The 12,197-nt window shown below is 50.4% G+C and overlaps 1 protein-coding gene across 1 annotated transcript in view; it reads right to left on the bottom strand.

Annotated features, from left to right (window-relative positions):
- Positions 1 to 12,197, bottom strand: part of MEGF11 (multiple EGF like domains 11) — a 191,448-nt gene that overhangs the window by 1,848 nt on the left and 177,403 nt on the right. Inside the window, exons 20-21 of the mRNA XM_057372272.1 lie at positions 6,063 to 6,119; positions 55 to 261 (exon numbers count right to left, since the gene is read on the bottom strand). Coding sequence (XP_057228255.1) covers positions 55 to 261; positions 6,063 to 6,119 — 264 coding nt within the window. The remainder of the gene's footprint in view (positions 1 to 54; positions 262 to 6,062; positions 6,120 to 12,197) is intronic.

The raw sequence follows: 12,197 nt of genomic DNA, 5'->3' as shown, positions 1-12,197 counted from the left end.
CTTGATGCCAGGAAAGGGGAAACCCAGCACCTCCCCCAACCCCCCCGTGCTTACCAACTTCGTAGATGTTTTTATTGGCTGTTGATGAAGTTGGCATTTCGGAATACGGGGACTCCCTGTGCCCAGGCGATTTCATTTCCACGTAGCTGCTCTCGGAGTGTTTGCAGGTTAAAATGGGGGGGTCTTTAATGGTGGCGTATGGGTTTTCACTGCTGTTCAGGGAACAAGTGCTGGAGCTACACACGGATTCTTTCATATAATCTGCAAAACAAGAGCGGAGTGGCAGCGTTAGGATCATTAGCTTAAATAGGTTAATTACAAATGAGCCTCTGCAGGAAGGCTGGGGGGGACAAGGGGGCAGGGGATAAGGAAGATCCTTGAAGCCTCCAGCACAGACACCCGGCGCTTGTGCTCAGGGTGTTCCAGACCATTGCATCCAGCACTCACTAGCAGGAAAGAAATGAAAACCTCAGTACTGATGGTTTTCCTGTGAAAGGTTCTAGTAGCTGTTTACTGCAGTATTTAATTTGAGGTGGCAATCCTCTCCCTCCCTCCCCTAATTCCTCCAGAGCCGTGTTTATCCCGCTCCGTTTGCCCTGCAGACCCGGGCGCGGCTGTGGGCACTCGGCTCTGCAGGCGGGAGCTCCTGCTGGGACCCGGGGTGCTCAGCCAGCTGCAGGTGAGTCCTGGRGCCTCGCTCACATCCAGTGCCCTGTGCTGGAGTGCACAATATTGCCACAGGCTCAGAACTGCACCGGTGCAGCCTCTGCAAKTGCAGCTCCTGCCAGTTTGGGGTTATCCAGCATCCTACAAACGGGAATGCTCAGGTTTCTACAGAGGGGGACAAGCCTCCATCTGAGCCTCACTTTTGTCTTTTTTTCCCCCTTTTGCTGTAGACATCTCCTGCTCTTCTCCCCTGGGCTGGAGAGAAGGCGACGGAGGCACTACATGGGGAGAACGAGGTTGGCATGACAGCTGTGACCACCGGCCTGCCCGCTCGGTGCCCCTGGCTGGGACAGGCCAGGCTGCTGCAAGGTACAGTGCCAGTCTTGCTTTAAAAATAAAAAACAATAGAGAATAAATAGGTCTTAACATTGACATTCAAGAACGTGCCATTGCTGCTGTGTGCATCCTGCTGGGCAGTGCCAGTAATTTAGAATTAGAGCGATGCAATGAAAGATGAAGCATTTTCTTGTGCTGGGTTACAGTACAAAGGCAGATCCTGGTATATATGAAATACTCCCGGTGAAATAGGGGGACTTGCAAAATAGCTGCAATCCCAGCTGCCCCCGCTGTCTAGTATGGGAGACAAAAAGAGAAATTCAGGTTAAGAAATAGACAGACAACACGACATCGCTTCTCCRCTCCAAACCTCGGCTCCGAGCCTGCCAGCCCCGTCCTGCTCCCTTAGGCCAGGGTTGTGTGTGATTGTCCCTCCTGCAGCCCTGGGCTTGTGCCTGTGTCCATCACCCTGGCCTGGTGCCCCTGGTGCTGGTTCAGCCCTGAGGGARGTGCTAGATCGTGCCCTGCCACCTGCAGCCAGGGGTTGCCTTCCTGGGCTCTGATTTCAGTGGTATCAGCAAGTCTGGAGAGCCCTCAGCTTCCAGTGTTGGTTAGAGCAGCTCCCTGGGAAGCCCCACTGCACACAAAGCAGCTGGGAGCATCAGGGCTGGGGAGGCTGGCAGAGCCTGGCACCAGTGCAGTGTTTATTTGGTTATAAAACTCAGAAACTCCTTGTCTAACATCAGCCTGGGTGAGATGAGCAGTGCCTCTGCTACCAAATGAGCCACGCCTAGTCTGGTACAGCCAGGAGATGGGACCAAAGCCACACCAATACTCCTGGCTTTTGGCTGCAGAGTTTGTCCCTCCAGTGTCACCAACCCCATCCTGGTACAGGTCAGGGGAAAACTGCCCCATCCCATCCTTCTACAGAGAGATGGAGCCACCCTGTGAGACCAAAGGCTTCTGCACATGAGTGAGCTCAGGGTTGGCTTTTGCTGTGCCTGTGACTGAAATTCAGGTGCCACAGGCTGGGCTCTGTTAGAGGTGAGGAAGCCACAGATAAACAAATGAAAGGCTCAGCTGCACCTGCCAGCACATTACAGCTCCTGGTGGCTGCTCCAGGTACACAGAGCTCATTAGGAGAGCCTTTAATGAGCCAGGTCTGCATTTTGGGGTGAGGGGACATAAAGATTACTACAAACTGGCTTCTCAGTTTCAAGCAATGCTGCTGAGCAGATGCTCACAGGGCTAAAGGCAGGATTCCCTCCCCAAGAGCCCCCTGCAAAGCATTGCCTGTCGGCACCACGGCTGGGAGGGAACAAATCAAACCAGAGCTGGCTGTAGATAAAGGAAATGTTGGTTAGAAAGGACTGCTGGCTACTACAGCAAAGGGCAGAGTGAGGATTCCTGCTCCTGCAGAGCTGCAGGTAAATAACTGTATGGTTTGTTTATGGAATTGGGCACTTTGGAGCTGGCAAAGGCAAAAATCCCAGCACATCAGCTATTTTATTTCATCCAGCTCAGCTACTTTTATTCTCCCTAAGCTAAAATTCACCTGTACTGCAGTTAGGGCTGACATTACCTCCCAGGCAGGTGTCCATTAGCACTTCCCTTCCCAGGATGGGTCAAACACCGCTCAGGCWGCCCAGACTTGTTTGGCCTCTCCCAGGAACTGCCTTTTCCCAGGAGATGCTGACAAACAGCATGCCTGGGAGCCCATTCCCGCTGACGTAAACAGGAGCTCTGTGTCTGCCTGGGATCAGACCTCTGCTTTGGACACAGCATATTTTATGGAGCACCAGTGGATGTTTGGGATTCTGGGTACACCAGGGAGTCWTTAGCACTCAAGAAACATTATGTGCAAGATCATGTAGGGTTTAACTCTAAAGGCTGGAGAAGCAGCTGAGTTACTTTGTTATTAAGGTAATTTGGGGATGATTAAGCAGCCTGGCATCAATTGTCAAATTTTGCTTTAGGAATTAGTTTGCGCAGAACAAAGTATGTAGAGATTCTCAGCCTGTGGTGCTGCCGGCCATGTGTTAGCCCTGGCTGTGCTGACTCCTCATCCCTCCATGCCACAGGGCCCAGCTCTGGTGGGGGGTGAGAACTCTGCCACACAGTGCTGGGACTCACTGGAAGCTGGGCTTCGAGAGAAATATTGGGAATATGCTCTAATTTTGAAATCCCTGYCTTGTGCGTTGCCTGGATACCGATCACCAGACCTTTGGAGGGTTTATTTTTGTTAGCAGGGACTGGAAATGTCCCTCCCACAGACTGGGYTCCTCTCTTGTGCCCTGAATTTCCCCTGGCACCCTGGTGACAAGCCTTGGAACGCCCAGCCGAGGTGGCAGCGCTCAGGAAAGGTGCTGTGCCCAGGGAGAAGGTGCTCTCCTGCTGTTTAACCCATCAGGGATGGAGTGTCCCTGACCTGGCCAGCCTTGGCTGCTGTGGGGACAGTGACAGAGTGAGCACCATTGCTGCTCTGCAGAGTGACCCAGGGGACACATCCTGCACAACAGCCAGGGAGCCACTCCGAGCTGAGCCCCTCATCCCTGGGGTCTGTGCTTCTCTTTGCTGGGATTTTCCTGGCTCTTTGCAAAGCGTAGGACTTAAAATGGAAGTGCCTGAGGTCACATCATTCTGTCACTGCAGCAGTGTTCATTAAAAAAAAAACCAAACCCTCTAAAAACCCAAGGACTCAGCTGCAAGGAAAAGCTTGGGAATGGCATCACTGAGCACCACGCACAGGAGAGAAACTGCTCGGAAACCCTTGTGCCTGTTGAGCTCCTGTCACCAGCCCCAGGGCTGGCATGGGGACAGCCAGCCCCTCTCTGCTGCTCTCAGACTCTGGGCTTAGCACCTGGCAATCCAAACCTGTGTGCCCGAGCCCCTGGAGCCACCACACCCCTGGTGGCACAGGGGACACCCCTCTGCCTGTGCCAGAGCCCCCAGCTCTCTGCTCAGAGAACTGGGGAAGCAGGAGGTGGCCCAGTGTCACCACAGCCTGGCCTCAGCCTCAAGCCCCCTGTGCCCCCTCCCTTCATGGCTCTGTCTGGTCCAGGGGCACCAGAGGCCACTTCTAAYGGCAGGACCAGCCTTCCCCAGTCAGACCACACTGGAGGGAAAAGGSATGGTTTTAAAATTGTTGAAAGCAGATGAAAACCAAGCACTCGCCTGCCAAGTCCTTTTGCTGACAGAATCCAATTSTTTGGGACTGGGAGTTTCTTTCTCTTTCTCCATTTTTATGAGGAATGTGGTGAGTCAGGGCCTGGCAGGGCACAGAGAGCTCACTCTGAGCATTGGGCACATTCCCAGCTCCTCCTGGGAGGAGACTCCCCTGGCACTGGGGGTGCCCACAGCTGCCACCAGAGCACAAGAGCTGACCTTACCAGCGGCCTGGGGAACCTGCAGCCAGCCAGAGACAGCTGCTTCTGAGAGACCTCAGCCCCTAAAAACGCCTGCAGGTGAGCTCCCAAACCTCCCTGGCAGCCAGGGGTGTCCCTGTGTCCCAGCACCCTGCCTTGCCTGTCTGAGCAGCCACAAACAACTCCAGCTGTCCCGACCTGGCTTCTGAGCCTGATTTTTCAATTTATAAGGAGATAAGCATGTAAAGGAAACGGTTCAGATCCCAAACATTCAAGAAAATATGCAGCAGCTGAAAATGCATTTCACAGTTTGCTGTCCCTGTGATTTTTTATCTCTGACTCCGCTGGTCCCTCTCTGTGTGACTGTGCCTATGGATGGGAGTTCCTGCTGCACATATTTAAAGCATCTTGAAACTCAGTAAACTCAGGAATTAGTTTAAACTAATTAAGTTAATAGCTCCATGTAAAGAGAATAACTGGCTCTATTGTAATTCTTCTTTTGAAAAAGARAATCATTGAAGTAGCTGAAACCAGTGGATTGAGTATCTTGTATACCATGAATCACATATATCATATACATACATAATCCTTTCAATATTTTAATTTAGCTTTATCAAGAAAGAGTTGCTCATGGACTCTTGGTTTCCTTTGGTGATTCTGTGTGGTAAGGTGATGTTTTAGCAAATATTGSATCTGTGTATTTTGAAAACAGCAGCTACAAAGTGATTATTGATCTCCAGGCCTGGCTGTAAGCTGGTTAATGCTTTTTATGTGGAATGGCTTTCGATATTCCTTGTTAGCTGAGACAAAGGTCTGGCTCTGGAACACCTCAGCCATCCAGAGCAGGGGGTTCTGTCCCTGTGACTCAGCCAACAGCAGCCTGAGGGCGTTACAGGAGGAGGCTGTGGGGTATTTCCCTTCTGGGCTTGCTGAGGGACATTCCCAGGCACAACAGCCTTGGATTCAGATCAAGGACCTCAGCCTGAGAGCTGCCTGCTCCCCGTGAGACAGATTTCTTGCTCCATCTTCTGGAGCACAAGCTCAGTGTGCTGAACCYCAGCCCAGCCTGCCAGGAGCTGTGGGAATCACTGTGCCCAGTGCTCCTGTGCTCCASGCATAACTGGAATATTCAGAATGTAAACCCGGAGGAAAAGGGAAATGTAAAACCTCCGGGCCCTGTGCTCGTGACTCGTCTGAGATCCCGTTTCAGAGCTGCCCTGGAGTCAGTGCCCAGCGTGGTGCCAGCGTGAGGGGCCCTCGGCCTCGGGGAGGGCTCTTCTCCAGCTCTGCTCCGAATCCCTCTCAGCACAGGGCAYGAGCAGGGGCAGCTTCTCTCCCAGGAGCTTTCTATAAGCTCAGGATGGCCAGGAGCCAGGAGCAGGGACCAACACCAGTGTGCCCCAGCAGCTGCCCCAGAGCCCTCGGCGGTGGCCGGCGGGTCCTACCCGAGCGTGCCCTGAGCTGAGCCCTCCCTGTGCCCTGTGCCCTGTGCCCTGTGCCCTGTGCTGCAGAGCCGTGGCCCTGGCAATCCTCTCATCCACAATTCCCGGGCCCAGGAGTGCCGGGAGCCAGGCAGGCAGCTCGGGGTGGGTGGGGGCTCTGTCCCTCCCTGCCTGGCCGCAGGGCTCCTAGCTCACCTCTTCTAGGACACCCTCCTCACACCTGGCCAGGGRTCTGCAGCTCTGGATACCATACCTTTGAAGCTTTTTTCCATTATGTATGTGTTCTGACGTCTATCCATCCCACAAGCACCTGCATAAAAATGATATATAACGGAAAACAAATAAATATTTATGTAAATTGGATCGCTTTGACTACTGAGCAGCATATATTCTTCCCTCTAAATTGTACATCGAGGCCCTCATTTAGGGAGGCTCTTAAGCACATCCTCAGCTGTGAGCACACTCTCAGCTCCAGCGGGGAGGCTGGAATTATGCATRTGCTTAAGAGCTTCCCTGGAAGGGAGAGCTCTCTGCAGCAGGGTTACCAGAACAGCCATCCATCAGGAGATCAGGACAAAAACCATCTGCTGATACATTCATTACTGGAATGGTGTGAAAGAAGCCTAAACCACGCCCTTTCAAATCTGAGTCTGCAGCACTCTSTGACTAATTTTAGGCTTTGTTTTGTTTGTGGAGAGTGTGTTCTTTAACTCACAGCCTTAGGTGTGTACAATCTGAAATTACCTACTATGACTTTGCTCCTGAATTTGCACAGTTCAGTAACTGTGACAACAGTCCCTGTGTGACCACTGTGCTCTGACAGTGCAGCACCAGGAGCAGAGAGCTGACAGCAAACACTTCTGCCCTGCACAGCTCCAGAGGAACTCACTGTTCCTGATGGAAGCTGAGACAGAAGGGGATGGGGACATTTTCCATTTTCACTCCTGCAAATTACCCTAGATATCAATCAAAAGGAAAATCTAATGTAAGCCTTTAAATCTTTTTAGCTATAGAGTCTGGTATTTCCTATTGACTGGGACAATCAATACAGATTTGGTTACTGAGAAATGTCTTTGTGGCTTATGGGATTCCCACTCAAGTAACTCAGTTACACTGGGAAAGAGCCCCACAACAGTGTGTCCCAGAGGTCTCCCAGCTATTTGTCCTTGCGTGTCCTCTGGTCTCTGCAGAAAAGTTGTCATGGCCTTGGGCAATGCTGTACCAGCTCCATTTTCATGACAGCTTGCTTTTTTTTTGCTAAATAAGGGAAATGACTAAATTAGACAATAAACGTGTTATTGGCACATCACAGACAGACCAGCCGTTGGCTCTGGTTCTCAGTGCCCATCTCTGAGCACAGGAGAGGGGCTGGTGGCACTCCACTGGCTCTCTGGGGTGGAGCTCTTCYTCTTCTGACCACGAGTGACCTCCCCAGTCCATTCGAGCACCTCTGCTTTGTTCTCAGCTGGTGCTGAGCCAATCCCAGACTGACCCCAGTGCAGAGGGCAAGGCAGATGGGAGGTTTGGGCAGCTCTGTCTGGGAGCAGGATGAGCTCTGTGCCTTTTCTCTCCCAACTCCTACTCAGGCAGAGTAGGAGTGAGGAGGATGGAGCTGATCCATCCCCTGRCCCTCAGCCACAGGGCTGGGGCTCCCTGTGCCAGCAGTGGCACTCCCCAAGGCCACCCCGGGGACCCCACATCCTCCTCCTGCTAGGGCTGAGCAAACCTCCGAGGGCAGCAGTGTCCAAGCAGGATTTGGGGCTCACCCCATGGAGCAAGGCTGGGAGGAGCAGCTGGGGAGCTTCCAGCTGGGTCGGGGGGGAAGGAAGGGGCTGTACCCACAGAGGGGCATGGCAGGAAGCAAAGGGGACCCAGGGCTGACCCGTGGGGYGGTGCCCTGCCCTTGAGAGGGCCACACGACCCCTCAAAACCCTTCCCAACCTTCTCCCAGTAATTTTGCCTTTAGTTTCTCTTTTATCTGTTATAATACTGTGGCTTTATCACCCATTTTTTTTGTATTCCTCAGGAGGTGAAATGAATAATGGATACATTATTTTTTTAAACTGCAGAAGAAGTTAATGTGAAAAAGTCCTAAACAGGCCAGGGATCTGGCACTTCAGGAAAGTACAGGTGTAAACTGGAAGTTAAATTATCTGCTGGRGTGAAATCAGGATCTCAGCTGGAAATTGTTTTCCACACCTTTGGGCTTTGAGAAAAAAGTGAAGTCAGCTGTGAATCAAACTTATGGTTTTTGGTCCCCTGGAATAAATGGAGCTTTGAGTCACTCCCGATGTGCTGCAAATCCCGCTTTAGTCTCTGCATCCAGAACTGCTGTTAAAAACCACTACAGACAAACCCAGCCCTGCCTGCAGCCACAGTGCCCAGTGCTCCAGCTGATGAGACAGTGACCTTTCCTGGGCTCAGGTCAGGGATTTAGGAGTCTTGACCTGCTTGGGACTGGAGCTGGAGGGGGTCTGCCACAGCTCAGTGCAGACTGGACTAGAGCAAGAGGGATCAGTCACAGGGCAAACAATTCCAGTTCTGCAACACCAGACAGAGAAAATGCAAGGACAGTTCCCTGAATTCCCTGCCATTCCCTGAAGCAAGGACTAGGCTGCCTTGGGCAGGCAGTGACACAGGAAGGTGACAAAGCTCCCTCTTCCTGGCACCACAGAGTCCCCAAACTCCGATGTCTCAGTCCCAGTCCATGGGAATTGTGCTCCTCCCCAGGAACAGACACTATCGGCTCTCTGACAAAGCCTGCTATGTGGAGCTCACAAGCAAATGTGCAGCAGTAAAAATTCAGGCTTTGTCCTTGCATTTCCCACTTGCAGAGAACATTAACCTGCAAACAAAGTCCTGCAAAACAGGGAAAACATCTCAGTCCGGTGAGACCCACTGCAATTCAGAAAATCCCCAGCACTGCAGGTTTTAGGAGATGAGTGTTCAGGTTAATTTTGATGTGGCTATTCTCACAATTCCCTTTCCCCAGCTATAATTCATATTTAGGACACTTGCAGTTAACAGGCCCACAGGCATTTCTGAGAGCCTGGTGCTCCTCCTCTGCTGGGTCCCAYCCTTTGGGATCGCCGCCGCAGCCAGAGGAGTTGCTGGCTGAGGAACCAGGGCACAGTTTCCATCCACTCCAAATTTCTCTTCCATTTCTCTTCCATTTCCCTTTCTCTCGCCCCTCTTTGGCTCACTCCCACATCTGCTCAGAGTGACTCTTGACAGGGTCACAGTAGAGGAGCTGGGCAGTTGTCCACTGCTATTTTAGTTCTTTTTAACTGAATCCAGCTCTGCCAAATGCTTGGCTGCTCTTCCAACACGAGTTGGAGCATCTGTGTCATAAAACCAAGGCTGATGATGGGATGGGAAGGTGGTACTTCAAGGCCTGATGCAGTCTGAAGGTCAAGATTCACTCTGTGGCCTTGTTAGGCTTAACTTTTGTTTTATGTTTATAATTCAAAGTTGGAGATTTTCTTCAGAAATTTACACAAGAGAAACCTGCAGATTTTATTACCCAACAGTGATAGCAAGGAATGCAAACTTTTTATTTTTATACAAAAATGCCTTGATCTGAGCAAGGATTAAAYATTAAGGAAGTTAGTGTGAGCAGGCATTAATTCCAGTACTGAAAAGAAAGAAAAAATATCTAATTTTCATTAATTAGTTTGAAAAAAGAAAGAAAAGGTTATCTTGGATGCAAAATGCTATGGGAAAAAAAATGAGTGTGTTGCTCGAGGCCACTTAGCTAAAGTATTTATCACTTCTAGATCATTCTTGCTGCAGAGGCATTTAGCATCCTTTCTGCTGGTAAAATAAAATGCATGAATGCAGGACAGATGTGGCACACAATGCAGGACAGCACAAGTTAAACACAAATAAAGCAAACAGTGTGCAAAAAAAAGCAGCAAAATGGTAAAAGGAAAATTAACTTGATTTGAGCAGCGTTTTGAAACCCTCAGACAGAGCCCCTTCCATGTCACACACAGATTAGCACAACAGTGGTTCTGCAGCTTGTTTTACAGAAAACATTGATGGTTTAAAGGATGAAAAGATTTTGCACTGAAGCTTGACACGTTTGTGATTTTCCTGATGCAGGGAAGGGTTATCCTTGGGGTGAGGTGTGGTGTGGGACCAGGGGCRGGGGCAGGACGTGATGCCTGGTGCTGCCCTGTGTTCGTTCCTTTGCTACATGAGCTGTGAGATAAAAATCCCATAATACCCCTTAATGCTGCACTTTCCCTGCTCCTGCATATTTTCAGGGACATATTTCTAATCCCAGCAAAGGAAAGGGCAAATGTTTTCTGCCACTGGCAAGCCAAACTCCAAGTGCTCAGAGAGGAAAACAAATAGCATCCAAAGCACTAAATCTGGGCAGGATTTGAGCTAAGAGCTGCTAAAAACCCTGTTAAAAGTCAAGCCAGGGAGAATAAACTCTGAGCAGGCAATTAAACTTCACTCTTGGCTTGGTTGCACTGGCTGGTGGTTCAGAATTGCCATGGAATGATTTACTGGGAGATAAGGGAGCATTGCATGCCCCAGCTCCCACAGAGGCTCCACACCTTCATCAAGATGCCAGTATTTAGTGCTCAGCTTTATTAAGCATGAAAGGGGGGAAAAAAAGCCAAATTTGAATTTTTAATGYCCTGAGTTAGTCTTTAAAAAAAACATTTACAGAGTAGATGATAGTGATTCAACAGAACAGCCTTGGAAGGGAGACTGAAATGAATATTGACTCTGCTCTCCCACTCCGTGGTTTGTGGTAAAGGAAACMATTTTTAATTCTTAATCTTTCACTGCTGGCAATTCTGATTGTGAAATAAAGACAACACCAATATTTCTCATTGTTTTTAATGCCTTTATGAAAGGCTGATTTGGCTTTGGAATYGCTCTAAAGTCTACTAAAGTGATTAAAGTGTTTAAAAATTACTGACCTAGTTCATTCAGATAGCTGTAGGGTCTCCAGTCTGCAGTTTCTCTGTCAAGGATTTTGTTACTGAGCTGTTCAAAAAGTATGATAATGGGTTAATGCTGGAAGAAACAGACAGTTCCCACCCAAGACGACAGCCCAAGGATGTCAGGAATAAAAACGGGAGGTGATTACTGCCTTGGCCTCACCATCTCAGCCCTTTATCTGTGTGAGTTGTTCACTAGCATTAGGGAAAATCACAAAGGAAAGTCACTTCACCAAGCCATGAACACAAACATGCTGGAAAACAGGATTTTCTTGGGAACCAYGACTCGGATGCCTGTGGACATGGAGTGACACGCTCCAAAATAACCCGTGGAGATGGATGGATCCAACCCCCCGACCCCAGCATGCACAGGGACTGTCTGGAGCTCTGGGATCTGCTGGGACAGCTGTGGGTTCACTGAGAGAGGYGCAAGGGGAACACGAGTTCTCTCAGTTCAAGGAAAATCCCTTGGCAATGACAGAGCACCGAGGCCTGTGTGGATCTGCCAGCGGAGGGGAGAGTCCAGGGCTGCCATCCACTGCTGGAACGCAGCTCCCAGAGCGTGGCAGGGACACAGAGGGGCTGCTTCTTTGTGGGGCATGGCCCCCTGGGCTGGGACACAGCCCAAGGGCTCCACAGCTCAGTGGTCACCAGCCCAGCCCTGCAGAGGGGGCTGGGAATCACTGTAGGGGCTACAACTGCCCAGTTTTCCACCTCACATTATTTCCTTGAAAGCCACTCCTGCTGGAATACAGCTGGTCCTGAGRAATTGTCAGCTCAAGAGCAAATCCCAGCCACTTTATGAAGTTAWGAAGCCATCACTGCTCTCCTGAGTTTGCTTCCAGACTGGGAAGCCTCCTCCTCTGTTTGGGAGTCATCAGCTCTGCTATTTTACTGCTTTTACAAGAAAATGCTTAACAAAGAGGAGGTTAAAAYTGAGATTATTCAAAACTACCACAACATTTCATCCTTCCTGAACTCTCATTAATTTTTGCTTAGCTTCCTTAATAGGTTTTTAGACCTGGAACAAAAAAAAACCCAATGATGTACTGAAGTCTATTGGGATATTAAATCTCAGCTGGCACSCAGCACCTGCAGCCACATTCCAAAGGCATTTTCAGCCCTCCACAGCCCTCAGTGCCACTGCCACCCCAGTGTTGTCCCTGTGCCCGCAGTGTTCCTGCTGTCCCCGGGCACTAAGGAGGCCTGGAGAGCCCAGGAGTCATTTCCTATCATCCAGCAGCTCCTGGTGCTTCCCCAAATGGGAGTGGACACAGGGACAGCAGAGACAGGGATGGATGGATGGATGGATGGATGGATGGATGGATGGATGGATGGATGGATGGATGGATGGAGGGAGGGATGGATGGATGGATGGATGGATGGATGGATGGATGGATGGATGGATGGATGGATGGATGGATGGA

This window comes from Malurus melanocephalus, unplaced genomic scaffold (assembly GCF_030028575.1).
Source record: "Malurus melanocephalus ecotype Western Australia unplaced genomic scaffold, MMel_1.1 scaffold_169, whole genome shotgun sequence".
NCBI classification, from domain to species: Eukaryota; Metazoa; Chordata; class Aves; order Passeriformes; family Maluridae; genus Malurus; species Malurus melanocephalus.
The sequence above is the reverse complement of the archived record's forward strand: the minus strand, read 5'-3'. Positions and strand labels throughout refer to the sequence as shown.